This window comes from Nesoenas mayeri (genome assembly GCF_963082525.1).
Source record: "Nesoenas mayeri genome assembly, chromosome: 2".
NCBI classification, from domain to species: Eukaryota; Metazoa; Chordata; class Aves; order Columbiformes; family Columbidae; genus Nesoenas; species Nesoenas mayeri.
Genome location: NC_137543.1, coordinates 153,039,431 through 153,060,606, shown reverse-complemented (window position 1 = coordinate 153,060,606; position 21,176 = coordinate 153,039,431). Strand labels below are relative to the sequence as shown.

General features: G+C 41.7%; 1 protein-coding gene across 1 annotated transcript in view; it reads right to left on the bottom strand.

The window, feature by feature from the left end:
- The window catches only part of DIP2C (disco interacting protein 2 homolog C), a gene marked incomplete at both ends in the record, with an annotated part of 321,625 nt that overhangs the window by 73,399 nt on the left and 227,050 nt on the right, over positions 1-21,176 (bottom strand). The window contains 8 exons of the mRNA XM_080340151.1: positions 1,266-1,380; positions 2,178-2,297; positions 2,410-2,503; positions 4,205-4,269; positions 4,623-4,725; positions 6,078-6,187; positions 6,768-6,891; positions 20,211-20,321. Coding sequence (XP_080196277.1) covers positions 1,266-1,380; positions 2,178-2,297; positions 2,410-2,503; positions 4,205-4,269; positions 4,623-4,725; positions 6,078-6,187; positions 6,768-6,891; positions 20,211-20,321 — 842 coding nt within the window. The remainder of the gene's footprint in view (positions 1-1,265; positions 1,381-2,177; positions 2,298-2,409; positions 2,504-4,204; positions 4,270-4,622; positions 4,726-6,077; positions 6,188-6,767; positions 6,892-20,210; positions 20,322-21,176) is intronic.

Genomic DNA, 21,176 nt, shown 5'->3' with positions numbered 1-21,176 from the left:
GGACTGGACTAGATGATCTTTTGAGGTCCCTTCCAATCCCAAACATACTGTGATACTGTGATATTGCATATTGAGATACAGCGAGTTTTCCCACTCCATAACCTGTGACCTGGGGCAGATTTTCCAGAGGTAGTGTAGGAAATGAAAACCCTCTCCTCTTAACCCGTGCTCAGCACGAGCGACGTCCCCTGCCCATCCACCTCCTCTCTGCACTGACAAGCAAGAGCTCATTCCAAGGGAGTGAGGGTCTGCACAGCCTGTGGCAGGGAAACCCATCGCAAGGGAAGACCAATGTAGTCCTTGGTACCAAGCTGAGAACAGGCTGGTGGAGCTGAATGAAGGGCTCTCTGAGATCCTGGAGTTCACTGAAAGACCACTAACCTGGAGAGGACACAACCCTCCTGGAGAACTTTTGGCTGCTTCAAGCTAATAATGAGGTGGCTGAAAGTCACCCACACTCTTGGCCTCATGCCTTTCTTCCTGTGATGTTTCATTAGAACGCTAAATGAAAACCTAATTAAATTTCACTTGGACAGTGTATTTTAAACTCTGTAGCAGGAAGTATTTTATTTAATGCTATTACAGTGCTTTACACTTTCATACTGCGTGTTTTAACATGTGAAACAATTATAAACGGCTGTAATAATCGGAATTTAAAAACAAAGCACCTACTGTTCAAGGCACAATTTTTGGAGAGCTCCGCCAAACCAGACAACAGTTATGCCATTTACTGAGTGCTGTAACACTAATGACAGGTGACTGCTGCATACTGACATTCGTGTACATAAGGCTTACCACTTTTACTACAATTTATCAATTTTATTTCTAGGCACAAACCCTCCAGACTCAAAGGGAATTTCCAGATGATTACTGAGAGTCTAAGAATGGTTAAAAAGCGTCAGTCAGCCAAAAACAACCTGCAGAATGTCATAATTCTCTTTAAACAGACTACTTTAAAGCATGATTTTCCTTGATAGCAATTCTACTTAAATCCCCACACTTTAATTAATTTTATGCTTACGATGGCATTTTCCCACTTCTTTTTACAAAATTAGCTATTTCATTTAAAATCAGATAAAATGGGAACTATACTACAAAGCACTCTGAAGTTAAACTAATACTCCACAAATTCTTTTTGTCTTCTTCGGACATAAACAAACTGATTACTAAAAATGTCATTCAGCAGGTAAGTATGCAGGTTCATATTTGGAATACATTTTTCATTTCTTTTCAAATGGCCACATACATTTGGTGTGACACCGTACCTTCGAATGGCCACAGTGAGAGCTTCCGGAGAACTAGCGCAGGGACAAATGACCTCCTGTCTCAGACCTTTACTTTGGAAGACATTGAGAAATGCATCACAGGAAGAAATAGACCCTAAGATAAAGGAAAAAAAAATCAGAGGAGAAAACCAACTGGTTTCTGAAGTGATGCTATTCAAACTGCAAACTTAGTATCAAATATATATGCTATTCAGAAGAAAAAATATAAAATGGATCCATGTCTACCCAGAAAGAAGTCATAGCTGCTACAGCTATATATGTGTATTTACAGTTGTCTATGAGTACAGAGAATAAAGACTGATTTTTGAGCATTAAGTTCTCTCACTATGCTTATGTAGAAATGCCATTACTGCCAGATTTACAGTATGAATTTCATTACAGTTTTCTTTTTTAGGATGAAATTAATTGAAGATTTAGTTCAGAAGCTCAAAGAAAAACTACTACAAACAAGAAAAACACCTATACCTTGGTGTCTCAAATAATACAGGGAAACAGTTGATGCCATTGTCACGAAGTGATCCAGATGTAGTTCTCTAGGCTAGAGTACTACCCTAAAATTCTAAGTTACTTCTGCATTCAAGCATCATCATTCAGAAGAAATGTTCTGATCCTTTCTATAGCTTAAGGTTATTTACTTCAGTCTTTAACACTGTCATGTTAAACTAAACTGGATTTACTGCAACTTATGCTACATGGAATATCAAGTTTGCTTCAGGATTAGTTGAAGAAAAATATATGTAAAGAAATCCAAAATTAATCACTATTTCTATAAATATCATACAGTTTGCAGTAAACAAGCCCTACACTTTGTAAATATTTTAGCTAAGATGACTGAAGATTGAAACTTAAAATGCAAAACAGGAAACACTCCTTATTCCCCACAGGCCTTACATGGGTTTGCACCATCAGCCACTATCAGCATCCGCAGGGAGGAGAGGTTGATGTCCCTCTGATCTCGATGTGCCACCAATGCCCAGTGCATGTCTCTGGATTTTACACAGGCAACTTTCGCTGCAATTAGAATGGGAAGATTACTAATACACATATCAAAGCTATACAGCTGTATTACCAATTTGTGCTTTTGACTTTGACTATCAAGCATATTTCTATTCTTGGTCCTTACCTTTGTACTGACAGACTTTTTGTATCCATGACAGTGGATTCACTTTCATTAAGGAGTATGGAATACTTATAACATGCATCATGTTCATGACACTCTGAAATCAAATAAGATAAATGGGTTTTATACAGCAATCGTGGTAATTATTTACAGTGTGTTATGGGCAAGGACATCTATGCAAATCAATCTACGCTTTTTTATTGTCAGTGCTGGTATTTATCTTTTCCTATCTAGCTATCTACAGTAAGATGAAACAGACTAATGCTTTAATTAAGGATTAAGGATTTAGAATAACGAGATCATAATTTTGAGCAGTACTGAAAAAAATGAAATCGATTTTATTTCTACTTATACTCTAAACAATTCACTTGAAATAGAAAAAAATAAAACAATATTGGATGAACCATATCTGCATGTTTGCTATGTAGGTTAATATAATCCCTAAGTTTTCTGAACTTCAGTATATATGAAGACCCTTTACCGAAAATTACAAGTAACAGCATCATATCTCTCTAAAGAAATCCATGTCTGTGAAGACTGAAAAACTACTAATGGTAGTAGGGCAGAAATTATTTAAAAGACAATAGACAGAGAAATTGGATTCACAGATTAAGCAGAGATCGATTTACTTTAACAGAAAATAAATGAAGGAGCTTTTAGTCCTTCTCCAGGTAGACTAATTCCAGTATTTTCAACAAGGTCATGAAAAGTTGCAGGAAGTTTAGAAAAAGCAGCTGAGTGAGACCCGTGACAGATCCAAACCCACACTCCCAGCCTGAGGCAGCTGCTTTAGTGATTTCTCAGTGTTACTATTCATCAAACAGGCTGTGAACGAGCTGCTGCGTTACTTCTGTTACCATTCAGAAACATCTTGAGGACAATACATCTCCACTCACAGCAGCTCAGGTTAAATACAGTATGTGTTTTGGAAAACCTAGGCTTAAGAAAGGCAAAGTGTCTCTCTAGATTAGTCACCTAAACACTTGTAGAACTAGAAAAGATAGCTTTCTTTTCAATCTGGCATAAGTGTAGGTACAGCAAAAGCACTTACAGGCATGTCATGTAAACACTGAAGATCATAGCAGGATTAATAGCAAAGGAAGGCATAGAAAAGCTCTATTCGATTATGGCTTTCAAATTCAGTGATAAAGATGCTTTTTTAAAATGCGAAGGCCTGTACATCCTGGGATGCCCAGACAGCAACCCCTCAAAACTTGGTATCTGTTCTTAAAATGACCAGTGAATGGCAAGTATTTTGTCAGTCACTGACTGCAGCAACACCTTTAGAAGCAATCCTTAAAAACATGTTAGCTGCCTCTCATGTCAATCGAGGAAGACATTCAAACAGCAAGTAGACAATTTACGCAATTTCAAGTATCAGAAATGTTTTAGTGTAAGCAAAACCATCTGTTGGTGGGAGTTTTGATAGAGAAGCTAGTCAGTGGGAATATAGCTATGCCATTGGATCATATCTTTAGACAGGCAAGTATTCATTTTATTTGTTTCTGCTGTAAAGTCTGATCTCAAAATCACACATAAGTAAGACCAGAGTAACACAGTAAGAACGGAGCCAGAGTACTTGACATGATGCATAAAAATACATTGGCATCTTTACTGTGTTCATTATGGGTAAGTGCACTAGCAGAAGATCATGGTTTTAAGGCACATATTTTTGCTTTCAAAGCAAAAAAAAATGTATTAAAAGAAACTGTAGGACATCCCAGTTTGTGACAGTAAGAAGCATATAAGGTTAGTTTATTTTCAAACACTCACACAAAATCAGAAAAAACATACTTACTGTAAGAATCCCATGCCATAAACCAACATCCTTCTTGAAATCTAATACATTCACGATTGTTTCAGCTGTCCAACAAAAACAGAACAGAGTTTACTTTTTAGAACATGGCACTGACCCAAGGCAAACCCACTCAAAAGGAGGAAGCTTCAGTATAACATGACTGATGATCTCAAAGCTTAACTTTCATAGTAAGTCTCCACTGCAGGATTTGTATTGGCTATGACATTATTTGTACGTCTCGTGAAGTTATTGTAAACGTGCACATATTTTCTAAAACCAATGAAAAGAAAACCAGGTTTTTTAATCTAGAAGCCTTTGACACAGATCTATGTAAAAGATAAGGCAGGATCCTGATGAGAAACAAATTAGAGTTCACAGGTGATTTTTAAGGATGAAGCAAGGGCAGTGCACTCCATACCTTCTGTGTATCCACACGCCTGGGTCAGAGCTTGGCAGTGCGTCAGCAGTGCGATCCTCGTCACAGTCACCCCGAGCACGCTTCCGTCTTTACAGGTTTTGTACTAAAAGAAATAAGCAGGGAATGTCAACATGAAATACTTGCCCTATTTCCATTATTTAATAGCTACGTTTAAAGTGTTTGCTATGGAGGTGAATGATGGACATATCTAATGACTCTATTTTAAGAAGGCAGCAGTATTGAGGAGTTTAGGAGGCATTTTTCTCTTAAAAGACACATTTTTTCAGATAGGCTTTCTCTTTTTGACTGAAGCTTCCCAGGCTTGTTATCAGAAATCCATCTGCTGTTTGAATACAAGCATTATGAAAAATAATTCTAACAATTCTGATCACGTTAATGACTGGAGGACTGTCTAGATTTAGCAGAGAATAACCTAGTTCAGTCTGCTCCATGTTCACGTTAGATTTTATAGGCCAACCAATAAACCTGAGCTTCTCCCTTCCGTGTCTTACAAGGAATAGGATAAGAGCCGAGTGCAGAATCCTTGCTGGGACCTGTTATAATAATCTATAGATATACAGTCTGAAATACACAAGCTCTTTGATCAGAAGAACATGAACAAATCATGAGAAAGCAGCATAAAGAGGAGGTTGGAGATCAATTCTGATGATTGCAGTAATTTTTGCAACGTTATTCAAGCGTTTGAAAACTACCAGTGGCAATTAAATTAAACATTTATCTTCCACCATGATGAAGATAATCAGCAAGATTGAAAATAGGGGTATCTCTGCTTCTGTAGTCCCGTGTCTGAGTGCACGAAGATAGGAAATACCTTTGCTCCTTTCACTTGAACTTATTGCCTTTGAATAATCATTTAAATTCAATACTAAAGTCACTGAATTCAAGGCATTCAAGTCTATGCAGAAGTGGGAAAAAATAACGGAAAATAATAAATGAGAAAAATTAAACTTAACAGCATTGCTAGTATTCCCTTCCTGATGCTGGTCTTTTTGGGGGGAGCACAACTCACAAAGCAGTAAGTGACAGGCAAGAATTTGAACAAGAAATTCCTTCTCTTTCAAAGGGTCTGAAGGTTGTGATATGAGAACTGAAGCTTCACTGTGAAACTTGCCGTCTATCCATCCCAAAGCTAGTAGACAAACCCACATTGTGAATGAGACTGAGATTGGTCAAGGCAAGTTTAATATAATATTGTGGCAGCCACATAGAAGACATAAAAACATTAACAACAGAAACCCCCAAAATGCGATTTAACATTTCATTAACTTTTCTGAAATCAATATCCACTATAATGTATTAGAAAATCGTACTTATTAACAGGCTAAACCAGGATGGTCTTCGCTTCTGTGACTAGTTAATGAATAACAATGTTTACCTAATCCAGAAGTGTCACATACAATCATTTGAGGAGAAAATGCATCTTCACTAACTCACCTCTATGTAAGCTGTGTCATTGTTTGCGTCCTTGATGTGTGGGAACCAGTCACGAGGCGGCTTGGAGAGGTGTTTAGACTCTGTGACAAACCACAGCAGCTTTGGCCAGCCTGAGGTACACAGAAAAGTCAGCTTTTGTTGAGTTTCTGCCGGCTAAGACAAGATAAAACTCCTCTCTGCCAGAGTTCTCTTCCCAAATTCCTCTGTCACCATTTACTAAACATTGCTTCTTTTAAATGCCAGCACAGCATGGGAAACAAGATTTTCCATAACTGCTTTTTTAACACAGCTCTCCTGGCCTACTCAGGCAATCCCTGAAGAAACGGCTGGGCAGCTGAAGCTGTTATTGGCCCAAATGGTTTATGACCACTCCTGTCAGAGGTTACTGTCCCCACCACTAAGCTACAGCACTGAATCGTACGAATGCTTCTCATCTACTCCAGTCCTAAGCCTGTTGGTTTGATCTTGCCTGTGGGCACAGAGGATCTCAGCAGCACTGGTGCTGCTGGGCAGCCCTGAGGACCAGGCAGTGACACACAGCGGGGCAAGCGCGTCCCCGCAGCTGCGGCTGCTCCTCTGAAAAGTGCTTCATCACCGGCCTCATCCTCACCCACCGAAACTAAACAAGAGCAATAACTGTAATTGCAGTAAATGACCCACGTTATCCACAGCAAGCAAGGGTTGGCTTACCTTTAAACTGTGGTATCTCTCCTGTGGGGCTTTTGGGCAGTCCTTTATGGCATGCGTCGCTAGTCAAGGCCACAGTCACTCCACAGCTTCCAAGCAAAAAGCCTATTTGTTGACTTCCTGCATCCTAAGAAACGTCAAAATAAAAGCAATACACAGAATTGATTAGAAGTGGTTGCAGGCTGAAAACGTTACTGTCCTTCGGCACATTATCTTGAGAGGAAAACAGTCTCTTTCCTTTACACATCTTGGCTGATTAGCAAAATTCATTTGCACATTGACAAAGGAATTCCACAACCTAGACATCCTCTTGTCTGCAATAACATAAACCATGGAGAGAACTGAAGCCACCCAATGGCACCTGCCCTCACTTCTCTTCAGAAACCATGATGAGTGTCTGGGAGGAGCAGCTGATATTCCAGAGGGCTGTGCCATTCAGAGGGACCCCTGAAGAAACAGCCGGACAGGAACCCCACAAAGTTCCACAAAGGCAAATGCAAAGTCCTGTACCAGGAACAAGCCCCTGCACCAGCACGAGCTGGGGGCTGACTGGCTGGAAAACAGCTTTGTAGTAAGGGACCTGAGGGTCCTGGTGGATGCCAAGATGAATGTGATCCAGCAACGTGCCATTGCACAAAGACGACAAATGGTATCCTGGGCTGCCTTAGGCAAAATATTGCCTGCAAGTTGAGGGAGGGGATCCTTCCCCTCCACTCACTGTTGGTGAGGCACATCCCGAGTGCTGGGTCCAGCGCTGGGCTTCCACGTACAAGACATGGAGCTACTGGACAGAGTCCAGTGAAGGGCCACTATGCTAATTAAGGACTGAAGTATCTCTCCTATGAGGAAAGACTGAGAGAGATGGGACTGCTCAGCCTCGAGAAGAGAAGGCTCAGAAAGTGTCCAGGTTTTGGCTGGGATAGAGTTAATTTTCTTCCTAGTAGCTGGTATAGTGCCATGGTTTAGTATGAGAAGATTGTTGATAATACACTGATGTTTTGTTTGTTGCTAAGCAATGTTTAGAACCAGTCAAGGACTGCATAGTGAGGAGGCTGGTGGTGCACAAGAAGCTGGGAGGGACACAGCCAGGGCAGTTGATCCAAACTGGCCAAACATATATTCCATTCCATGTGACATCAAGCTCAGTATATAAACTTGGGGAGCTGGCCAGGGGGCAGCAACCACTGCTCAGGAACTGGCTGGGTATTGGTTAATGGGTGGTGAGCAACTGCATTGTGCATCACTTGTTTTATATATTCTATTATTATTATTGTTGTTATTATTATTAATAATTATTATTTTCCCTTCCTGTCCTATTAAACTGTCTTTATCTTAACCCCTGAGGTTTACCTTTTTCCTGATTCTTGGCCCCAACCCACTGGGGTGGGGGAAATGAGCAGATTGCTGTTGTATGGTCTTTAGCTGCCTGACGGGCTGAAGTGCAACGGGAGGAAACTCATCAATGTGTACAAACATCTGAAAGGAAGGTGTGAAGACTGAGCCAGGCGCTTTCCAGTGGTGCCCAGTGAAAGGACCCGAGGCAATGGCCCCAAACTGATGCAGAGGAGGTTCCCTCTGAACATCAGGAAACACTTCTTTACTGAGGGTGACTGGCACAGGTTGCCCAGGGAGGTTGCAGAATCTATGTTCTTGAAGATATTAAAAAGCCACCTGCACATAGTCCTGGGCAACCTGCTCTAGGTGACCCTGCTTGAGCAGGTGAGATGGACCAGACAACCTTCAGATATCTCTGCCAGCCTCAACCATTCTGTGATTCCATGCCGATTCTAGGAAATAATACGGGTTATAGATGCTCCCAATTCGAGAAAGCTTTCAACCCTTAAGATGTTATGATGGACATACAGTGGTGACTGTATCACTATTTATGCTGATCTAATCTGACTGTCAATAACCATTTCATTGAGTAGTTACAGACACATCTCAGGAGCACTACAGACAGTCAAGTGTCCATTAGAGAAAGTACATTACATTTTACTTTCATCAAGGGGATATAGGCAGCGAGGCTAAAAAGTCATGTAACGATTTTCAAGTCTAGGCCATAGCTGTTCTTTACGAGATGCTGTGCTTCTACAGCATTATATCTGCTTTATGTATAGTGTCTTGTCATGATTCTTTCATGAACTTTACATCTATCTACTAAGCTCTTCAACAGAGCAAAGCCCTAGATGTAAATGCATACAGAAGTATTAACCCTTTCTTCTCAGAATGATTCTACAGAAAATAGCCTACGGAGTCTTAAAAGATCAAATTAAAATATCTTTCAAATCAACCATAAAGCCCACTTAACCACAGAAGCAACCAGAAATACAGAACATTTGCCTTAATCTATTGATTTATTCAAAGCAAAACTGGATGATGGAAAGAAAGCCCCAAAGCCTATCTGACTAATTTTTAATGCAATTTTTATGTAGTCAAATAAAGCCATCTAAAATGGTGAAGCAAGGAAATCAGAGGAAAGACAAATTACTTGTTTTCCATACCACCTCAAAATATGTATATGGCACCAATTCACAGTATCACAGTATCACAGTATGTTTGGGATTGGAAGGGACCTCAAAAGATCATCTAGTCCAATCCCCCTGCTGGAGCAGGAACGCCTAAGTGAGGTTGCACAGGAACATGTCCAGGTGGGTCTTGAATGTCTCCAGAGAAGGAGACTCCACAACCCCCCTGGGCAGCCTGTTCCAGTGCTCTGTCACCCTTACTGAGAAGAAGTGTTTTCTCAAATTTAAGTGGAACCTCTTGTGTTCCAGCTTGATCCCATTGCCCCTTGTCCTATCATTGTTTGCCAACGAGAAGAGCCTGGCTCCATCCTCATGGCACTCACCTTTTATATATTTATAAACATTAATAAGGTCACCCCTCAGTCTCCTCTTCTCCAAACTAAAGAGACCCAGCTCCCTCAGCCTTTCCTCATAAGGGAGGTGCTCCACTCCCTTAATCATCTTTGTTGCCCTACGCTGGACTCTCTCCAGCAGTTCCCTGTCCTTCTTGAACTGAGGGGCCCAGAACTGGACACAATATTCCAGATAGGGTCTCACCAGGGCAGAGTAGAGGGGAAGGAGAACCTCTCTCGATCTACTAACCACCCCCCTTCTAATACATCCCAGGATGCCATTGGCCTTCCTGGCCACAAGGGCACAGTGCTGGCTCATGGTCATCCTGTTGTCCACCAGGACCCCCAGGTCCCTTTCCCCTACACTGCTCTCTAATATGTAATTTCCCAACCGATACTGGAACCTGGGGTTGTTCCTGCCCAGATGCAGGACTCTACACTTTTCCTTGTTAAATTTCATTATCAGAAATTTCAATTTCATAAATTTCAATTATCAGAACTTTTGATAGCTGAGCAAACAACATGGGACAACAAACTGATCTGTCAAAACTATGCTATGAAACTCCTTCCATCAAGAATTACTGCATTTGCCTTTACTTCCTATAACCAGAATGCATTTAAAACCAGGAAAAATTGACAAGGTACCTTTTCAGGAAGGCTTTTTAAAATTAAGCTTGTGCATCCTCTTTTTCCAGTAAAAAAACAGACAAGGAGAGTGATCTTTGGGCAACAGAGAATAATACTGGTGTATCCATGAATAACGTTTTGGGGAGCATGTTGTCAACCCCACTGCACCTGCCCCAGGAGGGCTTCCAGGACAAAAGGGCTTTGTCAAGCGTTACTGTCCTCACTGACTCTTGTGTTGACTGGTCCCTATCTGTGTTGTCAAACCCTGGGACAAATGCTTAGCCAGATCGGATCCTGGTTCCACATTAGGATGAGACCTGGCAGCTCCACTCGAATTCTGCTCAGTGGAAGGAAATGTGGGTCCCTGACCAGCGCAGGTGAGATGGGTTTCCTTGGAGCTCCCTCAGAAGGAATGCCAGGAAGACAAGGGCTGGAGTGCTCCATGGAGAACAAGATACAGCCTCTGGGACCTGCTACTCTATCATGTATAAAGGGAGGTCACTGGTTTATTAAGGTACCACATCCATACTAACATTACCCAAAATTTCCCACTAAATTCAAACTAAAAAATGGTTACCGATGTATGTACATGAACGACTTTCCAAATAGCACTTAAAAATGCAAACAAATTTCGTAATTCAATGTAGCAACTGCATCCCTCTCAATTTAAAATTAAAAATAAAATGCTGTTGTAACTGTATGCCCTATAAAAGACTTCTAGCATATGGTCTCACCACTGTACCAAGAAAATGCTGATTCTCAAGCAATACAATTCCATTTAATGCGGGACTTATAAGCAGAAACTAACCTAATAAATTTCATTAAGAAATCTAACATAGATAAAGCAGTAGAAAGTGTGGACCTTAGAGCATCAGCATATCATGGCTCTGGAGGATGCACCAGTTAAGAAACAATCTGTCAAGCTCTTCTCATAGCAAAACAAAACAACAGGAAAAGGAAACTCCTATTAACAGTTTAAGTTTTTTAGATAACACAGGCAGGAATGACTACGGTTCCACTTAGTGCCTTTTCAACCGGTTTACAGCATGTCCACATAAATATTATTCATTTGTTTGTAGTAGTTCACACACAAGTGGAAAGATCATGTACAGATTACTCAATATAACCTACTCACCTGCCACAGTTTCTAGTAATAGTCTGTTTTACATTAGGACAACCTCACCTCAAATAGCACTAAAATCTGCACCCCATTCTTTTCTGTACAGTCAATTCTTTCATTTGAACGAACATGGCTGAAGAATTACATGACACAACACTACTACAGGAGATGGGAAGAATTTCACCGTGTGTGGACAACACCCAGTGTGTTTTACAGACTTTGAAATCTTATGCTATGCCCTTGGTGTCCACACTAAATCCTGCCTTGCAAGACAAAATCAAGATGCTGAAGTTGAGCTACTGTGATAGACACTGTTCTCAACGGCCTTAGATGCTCCAGTTGAGGATCTCATGGTACAAACATAACCAAGCTTTCTGGCAGTCTGCTCACCTGTGTCCATCATTTGCACTTCCAGTCTCAGACTCACACCTAACTGGTTGTCACCACCCCTCACCTGCTTCTGGTGGCTTCATCCTGACATAGAAGTGAGAAGTACTGCAGGGAACAGACAAATGCAAAGGGGTCGACATCCCTTGCCCCAAGCAGGTGCCCCTGTGATACCTGCTGCCCCACAGACACACTTGTTTCTAACTACTCCAGTGGTATTGAGTTACTGGACTGACAGGCAGGAGGTGGAAGATCTGAAACCATCTCAAGCTGAGAGCCTTATACATCCCATAGACACACTGTAACCTTACCTGCACACCCAAGCACGCAAATATGATCATCTTTGCTGTTCCTAATACATGATGAGCCCAGAGCAGTCAGGACCTTGGGTAAAACGTGTAGGTTTGAAAAACGAAGTTTGAGTTGAAAATGTGTGAAGCATTCAAAGCTCCCATGTGGGCCAGGAAAAAGACTACTGACCTTAAAAGCATTGATTATTTCAGATTTCAGAGACAAGCTATTGGCATGTCTTTTGACTAATGTAAAATATATGTCTGCACTGCTGGAAACTGCTTTGTAAGTAGAAAAAAAAAGAGAAACCAAATCATCTGCTGCTGAAATAAAAAAATCCTCCTTCCTTATAAATAAAACCACTCTCCTGCCCGTAAAGAAAATATACTTTCATGACACACTGTATTGTCAGCAGTGTTATCTGCTATTTTGGTAATTTATGCTAATCTGCCACTTTGGCGACCACTCCGCTTGCCACAAACACTTAATTTTGCTGAATTTTGTGAGGGTAGAAAGAAACCTCAGGGAGCCAGTGGAGACCAGGTGAAACAACTCAACCAACACAGTCCCAACTGCACAGACAGACAGAGACTTGCCAGTGATGCTCATTGTCAAATCCTCCACAATTCATAGTTTCAAATGACATGTAATGCAGGTGGAAGGCAAAAGACAGAGCTGAGGTATTGTAGCATGAGGTTTGAGACCAATTGCTGACTTTGGAACCATCATTTTACATTTCTTGAAGGTGCAGCACTTGCTGAGGTATGAAAAATGAGGTCTGCATAGCTTTAGACTATGCCTGCACACACCTAGAGAGATCAATGTTTCAGATGAAGCGAGCCAGAAATCCTCTCTGCTGTAGGTAGCCATTCATGGTTCTCTAAAGACTTTTAGTAAAGGTTCCCTAAAGGTTTTCACCAGTACCTGGAGGCAAATTGTCTTCTTTCTGCTGCGGAGAGTGATAATTCATTGTCAGGATAAAAAAATCCCACATGTGGCTGCATTTCAGCATGCTGTTAATGTCATTTCTAGAACGCTTTGTGAGAGTATCTGTGTGAAGGAAAACAATTATGATCCTTTCTCTGTGAGTGAGAGTGCATGTCCTTATCTAATAAGGAAGGAAGGAAGAGACAGCCTGTGCAAAAGTTGGGCTGATAAAGGTTACTCCTGTCCACTTGCAAATCCCAGACTGCTTTCAAAATGAGAATTATGTGGTGAAGCATTGCAGACTGAACTTATCTTGTTTTCTGTTACGATGCTTATTTGAGCTCCATTTGCCCTTACCCAAACAAAAATTTGCTGGTAAGGAACAAATAGAGCAACCATCAGACGTAAAGGTCAAGTATCACCAGTTCTGAACCAAAAGTGAAAAGGCATCAGGGGAAATCCTCTATTTTTAAAACACAAATATCAAAGACCTTAATAAACATTAAACATGAAGCAGATGCAATCCTCATACCAGTTTTAAGATGAAGGAATCAGCTGTCTCCTCAGACAGAGCTTTGGTATCTGGTTGCAATTTGTACATGAAATCTGCAACTGTGAGTAGTCTTAATGTCTAAAAGTCTCAATGAAAGCAAGACACTGGTTATTTTTGGCAGGGGCCGCTGCATGAAATGTGATATGCTCTCTAGGAAACTACCATTTCCCAAACTCCGAAACATAAAAAGAAAACGTGGACTTTGAAGGGCCTGGGATTCACTATGGCAAACCATCTCTGCTCATTGCCCAAGGTGTGGGGAGGGCAGGGGGGCACAGGGCTCACAGGGCTCCAGTGGTTTGCACCAGGGCTCACGTGGGGCTGGGGGCACTTCACTTGTGTTCTCTGGAGGGATGGGAAAACTGTGTCACTGAAAAGAAAATATCTAACATTGTATACGTATTTTAAATCCAGTGGAGAAAGAGATGCATTGTCAAAAGATGTTTAGAAGCGTGTAGAGCTGCAGTGCTTCTGGCACAGTACAGCCCAGTGGTGACTAAAGCTGAGGGGAAACAAAACTCATTTTATCTCAGGCACTGAAACACCAGGAAAGGCGTCAAGGTGTATTTCCTTTGGAATACAACTCTGCCTTCAAACTAGGACAATTTCACTTTCTTTAAAGAAATACATCTCTCCGGCTACTGGTAAAGCTTTAACAACCTAACTTCTCAGGATTTAATAAAAAGAGCTTGTGGAAAACAGTTTCTACCCCGTATGAAGCATCCTTTAAAACAGAACAAAACAAAACCAAACTCAAGTGTCCTGGAGTGAGTAACTCCAGATTTCCTTTGACAACGCACACACACATTCTTCCAGCCCCACTGTCAGAGCCAGCGTCTGGCAGAGCACAGAAATGCTGCTGGAAGCACACACAGTTTCAAATCTAACTCACTAGGCAAGAGTGTTTTGACTGAGAAATAGATTTGCACACGCTTTCATGTCTTACTCCACTACAAGTACTCTCTGCCTATGATAAGGAGGCCATAAAGACCTATGGTGCTGCTCTGTTCACATGTCCACAGCATGTGATTGAGCATAACTACGAATGTGCTTGGAGGACAAAAAGATCTTGTTTTAAGATTAAAACTGATTAGCTCCCCTGACTGTATCAGAGCAGAATAATAATAGTTTTGATGGTGCCCATCAAATGGAAAAAAACATGAACCTAAAAAATCTGAAGAAAAAGAAATCAAAAATATGTTTTAAAATCTTTTCATAAGGGAAATGATAAATCGCTATTTGAACTAGAACTTGACATGTCGAAAACCCCATCTCATCTACTTTGATGGCATGTTCTATGATATATAGTTTGCAATTCACATCATATCACACATACAATGAAACAATTTGTAATACTCCAGCTTGAGACAAGATTAACAAAAGTAGCAGCTCTGAAGGAAGAGATGTTGTATAGAACATACAGTTTGCTAATGTTTGGGAAACAAAATATTGGGAAAGAGGGACAATATTCTCAAAGAGCAAAGCCTGTAATCCAAGGGATAAGGATTAACGATAAAATATTGGGGAATGTTCATGATACAGGCATTTCAGTGGTAATAATGCAAGGAAAGAAGATATATACATATATATATATATATATATATAAAGACTGGGGTTTCAGCTTTTAATTTCAGATCTGATTTCTTTCCACAGTCCAAAGAGCCATAACTATGCTGACCAAATTTCCAGGTCTTTTCTGAGCACCATGAAGCATCCTGGGACTAAACCTAAACTGGAGAATGGTGCATGGTTGCTAGGTATTCAGGCAATCCATCCTAAATACCATGTCAGACAGGTCTCCTGAAGTCCCTGGGGGAAGTACAACTAATTCTGGGCATCCTGTCAACACAAAGGAAATACAAAAGGAAAGAGCAAAGAGAGATGGAACCCAAACTAATAATCATAGAATCATTTTGGTTGGAAAAGACCCTTAAGATCATTGAGTCCAACCATAACCTAAGTCTAGCACTAAACCATGTCCCTAAGAACCTCGTCCCTGCATCTTTTACACACCTCCAGGGATGGTGACTCCACCACGTCCCTGGGCAGCCTGTTCCAACGCCTGACAACCCTTTCCATGAAGAAATGTTTCCTAATGTCCAATCTGAACCTTCTCTGGCGCAACTTGAGGCCATTTCCTCTTGTTCTATCAATGACCCAGAAAAACCCAGAAAAAAAGTCATGCTATGAAGAAAAGGGAATGCACACAAAATCTATGGGCTGGTAAAGCAAAAGTCCCTGCTTCCATATGGATACAGATGTCTGTAGGGTAATATGTAAGCCAAAAGGCTATCTGGCTGCAAACATCACTGCTGAATTGTAGACTGCCAGGCCGAAAAACCGGTACAGAACTCTGAAAAACTCTTCTACATGAAAATGCAGAATATTAGAGCTACTAATGCAAATTTTTAATATTAAAAGGTATGATTATCATGCCCTATCAGCTTGTTTTTCTGTAAGTCTCTATTAGCCTGTAGTATAATTGTTGGTTTGTTGGTTCACATCTCCATCTTCCAAAAAGCAAACCAAACCATGTCCGTTGCCAGAATGTACTGAAGCATGTAGAAAAGTGAACAAATAATGGGAAAGCGTAAAAGAACTGCCTAGGCCACCGTGTGATGACACGAATGACATCTTCCCACGGATGCCAGAAGCAATCCGCTGCCATTTGAGCAACGGGACTAAGAACACGATTTTCATCTCATTGTTTCCACTTCAGTTCCTATTCCATATAAACAAATGCAAAAATATTTGCAATAGTATATGCTGTGAGATTGCATAGTTTTATTTATAGATCATAGATCATGTTGCATTTTTAACTGTACCCCTGACGTATCTGTTATTGTTTTATTAATTTGATATTTAAGCATTATGGAATGACCTTGGCAACAGTTAAACCATCTAAGTCGGTACACATTCCTTTATATAAATATCTTATATGCATGTCTAAGTGTATATTTATATATCCATATATATACACATATTAAAAAAAAACCAAACATCCAACAGCTTCAGACAACTTAGGGTAATTTATTAATTTGACACAGAGTATTTACTTGGACAGTCGAATTTCATAGTTTACTGGATGGATGTGGTATCAGATGTTCCAAAATAAATTCAATTTACACCTGCCTATGTACTTCAAAATGTCATTAAACCACAGAAAATAAGTAACAGGGAAAGGCATATCAGATTTTTTATCCCTCAAAGCCACGTTGCTTTATTTTTTGTAGAATGAAAGCAGACTTGTCCATGTGAGAACTCTGTATGATCTTAAAATGTACACAGTCTGCTCACCTTTTTTTCTAAGTCTCTGTTTTATATTGAAATAATGCACCACATTATGCAACTGCCTCAAACTATCTTACGGTACTGCATTCCCATGGGGAAGCATGCTGAGAGCCCAATGCAAACGCGCTGTATTTCTACTAAAATCATTATCCTCATTCTAGTCATGTCCACCTCTTGGTGCTCTCAAATACAACATTTTGCAAATAAAATAGCATAATCCTACTCCCCAAAGCAGGCAGACTAATTGCGGTCCCAACGTCTCTCCTGTCATGGCCTTTCTAGCTCATCTCCAGCTTTAGCCAGCTGCTGGGACACCTCCTGTCTCCTCTTTCCCTCGGTTCTCCACGTCCTTCCTTCTGCTCAGCCACTCTCATAGAATCACAGAATGTCCTGAGCTGGAAGGGACCCACATGGATCATCGAGTCCAACTCCTGTCCCTGCACATGACAACCCCACAGTTCACACCATGTGTCTGAGGGTGTTGTCCAGTCTCTTCTTGAACACTGTCAGGCTTAGGACTGTGACACCTCCCTGGGGAGCCTGTTCCAGTGTCCAGCACCCTCTGGGGGAAGAACCTTTTCCTAATGTCCAACCTGAACCTCCCCTGGCACATCTTCCTGCCATTCCCTCAGGTTCTGTCATTGGTCACTGAAGAATTCGGTGCCTGCCCCTCCCCCTCCCCTTGTGAGGAAGCTGCAGCCAACATGAGGTCTCCCCTCAGTCTTCTCCAGCCTGAACAAACCAAGTGACTTTAGCTGCTCCTCATATGGCTTCCCCTCCAAACTCTTCATCAACTTTGTGGCCCTCTTCTAGACACTCTCTGGTAGCTTTATATCTCACATTTGCTCAGCTGGATCATGGCCTTCTGTGGTCTGACTTGCTCACTTTCCTCCATCTCTCCTCTACCTCCTCACCAGTTCAGTGAATTGTCCCTTCCTCCAGCCACCTCCTTTCTCTCCCTGACAGCTTCTGGTTTCCCCATGGCAAGGGCCCACCACAGAAGCTGGCCAGGGCATGTGTGAACATAATGGAGAATTGATGAGATCAACTCAGCTTCTCGGAGATGAGGGAGGTTCAAACATCACAGTATCACAGTATCATAGTATGTTTGGGATTGGAAGGGACCTCAAAAGATCATCCAGTCCAATCCCCCTGCTGGAGCAGGAACGCCTAGGTGAGGTTGCACAGGAACATGTCCAGGCAGGTTTTGAATGTCTGCAGAGAAGGAGACTCCACAACCCCCCTGGGCAGCCTGGTCCAGGCTCTGTCACCCTTACTGAGAAGAAGTTTTTTCTCAAATTTAAGTGGAACCCCTTGTGTTCCAGCTTGATCCCATTACCCCTTGTCCTATCATTGTTTGCCACCGAGAAGAGCCTGGCTCCATCCTCATGGCACTCACCCTTTATATATTTATAAACATTAATAAGATCACCCCTTAGTCTCCTCTTCTCCAAACTAAAGAGCCCCAGCTCCCTCAGCCTTTCCTCATAAGGGAGATGCTCCACTCCCTTCATCATCTTCGTTGCCCTACGCTGGACCCTCTCCAGCAGTTCCCTGTCCTTCTGGAACTGAGGGGCCCAGAACTGGACACAATATTCCAGATGTGGTCTCACCAGGGCGGAGTAGAGGGGCAGGAGAACCTCTCTCGATCTACTAACCACCCCGCTTCTAATCCACCCCAGGTACCATTGGCCTTCCTGGCCACAAGGGCACAGTGCTGGCTCATGGTCATCCTGTTGTCCACCAGGACCCCCAGGTCCCTTTCCCCTACACTGCTCTCTAATATGTAATTTCCCAACCTATACTGGAACCTGGGGTTGTTCCTGCCCAGATGCAGGACTCTACACTTTCTCTTGTTAAATTTCATTAGGTTATTACATGCTCGGTTAGGAAAGAACCTCCAGATATTTTTACCTGTTAAGCTAAAAAGGGAATGCACACAAAATCTATGGGCTGGTAAAGCAAAAGCCTCTGCTTCAATATGGATACAGGTTGCTCAGGGGCGTTGTGGAGTCTCCTTCTCTGGAGACATTCAAACCCGCCCGGACACCTTCCTGTGTAACCTCATCTGGGTGTTCCTGCTCTGATGGGGGATTGCACTGGATGATCTTTTGAGGTCCCTTCCAATCCCCGACATTCTGTGATTCTGTGAGATGTGCACACCACAAAGCCTTTTTGAGGGCTCAAAACTTGTTTTCATGGCTTTTCATTTGAAAGGCAGGGTACTTGTCCATGAAACAAAGATCTGAGCTTCTGCTCCAGGGTGCTGTGACACCAGAGCTTGCCAAAGAAAAACCCTTGAAAACTGAAAAATTGAAAATGTGAGCAAAGCAGCACATTTCCCCGGCCCTTTCCTTGGAAGCACCTCGTGGCTTCAGTCACCATTTTCCAAAAGAATTTCATTTGAAAAAGAAAGATTGTAAGGATTAAAGAACACACTTGTGTGGACAAATTCCAGACCAAATAATTAAAGTAAGGTGTTATTAGTGCTAGCTAATAAAAAAGGGATTATATAAGGGGATCTTTGGGAGAACCTCAACAACAGACAATGCAGCCAGACATGGCAAAATTATGGGGATATGACAAAAAGAGCTTATAATGAATAAACACATTTTGCTGTAGTTACAGCCTTCAAGGCATACATCCTCAGCAAAAAACGCAAGTTCAGCAGCATCAGCATGAGCCTCCCAGCTGTGGCTCAGCTCCCCACTGAGCGCCCTCCCCTCGGGACATTCTTCCCGGCTGGAACTGCTGTAGCTGTCGGCTGACACGTCCCTGGGATACAGGGTTGAACCTCTGAACCAACACTGGACATGAAAGGCTTTTGATTAGCAACGCTCAGTTTTCTCTATCAATGTATGTTCTGCAGCAAGAATTCCCAAACTTATTTTGTTCAAGTGACACCCTTGGCACAGACAACTGTGGTGACAGAAGCTTCGGGATACATGTGCACATATAGACACAGGAGAAGGCATTTCCATAGCTCCTTTGAAGTAGCATACAGAGCACCAGTGGCATTATAACACAGCTTGGGTTGCAGGGACAGGTGGAAAATGAGCAGATGTTGCCAATGATTCTTTGTCAGTGGCCAACACCAGAATGCTTTCAGAGGCTACAAAGATAATCTATCCAGCACTGGCAGAGCTGTTGCCTTGGAAAATTTTCCTCTCCTTTTCCAGATGGATCTGCATTTGCTGAAACTACAAGCACATCTTCAGATTTTCCATCACAGAAAAGAAGGATCTATATATAACTCACCACACAGCACTATCTTTGTACCTTCAAATTCAGTGCTAGTTCACCACAAAAATGTAGTCAAAAGCTATGTTCACTTGTGATTTGTTCAGACATAAGTTTTAAAATACAGCATAGAGAAGAAATTTGGTTCCCTACCTTTCTTGTAAGTGGCACTTCAATGGGGACGGGGACAACTTCCGCAAGCAGGCAGCCGTAAAACGCTACCATGAAAGCAGCAGGATCATTGTTAGGAAATACGAGTGTTACCTGAAACAGAGAGACGTATGTTAAAAATGTTTCATCCCAGGTTTCAAATAATGATAATTGGAGCTTCTATGATTCCTTTTGGAGAGAGATGATTACCAAAACATTTCTATGATAACTATTCAAATACCTAATGAAAGATGAATGAAGAACCAGAAGGAATTTATTCTGACAGATATTCCTTTTGTGAACATTTTCACTTACGATGGAGTTAAATATTTTCATGCTGCTTTGTTTCCTACATTGACAATACCCCTCATCTGGTTCTAAATTTACTGATTGCTTTGCAGGCATTGAATAACAATGTAGATGAAATTAGCACAATTTTACATTCGAATTTAATAATTTGCTTGAAGCCACTGAAAACGAAGTGGGTCTGAGGCCAGTTCAGATCACCCAGACTTACCATGCCATTATGTCAATCAGTACGTTTTGTCTCCCTATGTTTTCCCTCATATAATAATTTCCTTTTAGGTTTGGACTGTTGTCCAAATGTATAAGATTCTATGCTCGTAGAGAACACAAATAGCTGATATCTAGAGAAGCAAACGCCACATCCAGAGCTGGCTGTATAGCATGCCAGCCTAGGCCTGGGTTTGCTAAACTTCATAGCTTTGGGCCTAGGGAACTACTTAAAGAAGAAAAAGATAAGATATTGTAGCCATATCCCTGTATTCTCCCTTGCTGTCCCAATGTGCTAAACTGTGCAGCTCATTTCTGCGGGCACTGCAGACTGTGGCTCAGATGCTCCAGGGACAAAGGGGAGGTGAGAGTGCAGGGTCTCGCTGAGGATCCAGCACCTCAGAGTCCACGACTCCCCTCGCAGGGCAGGGATGACCACGGCTCCCACGTACTGCT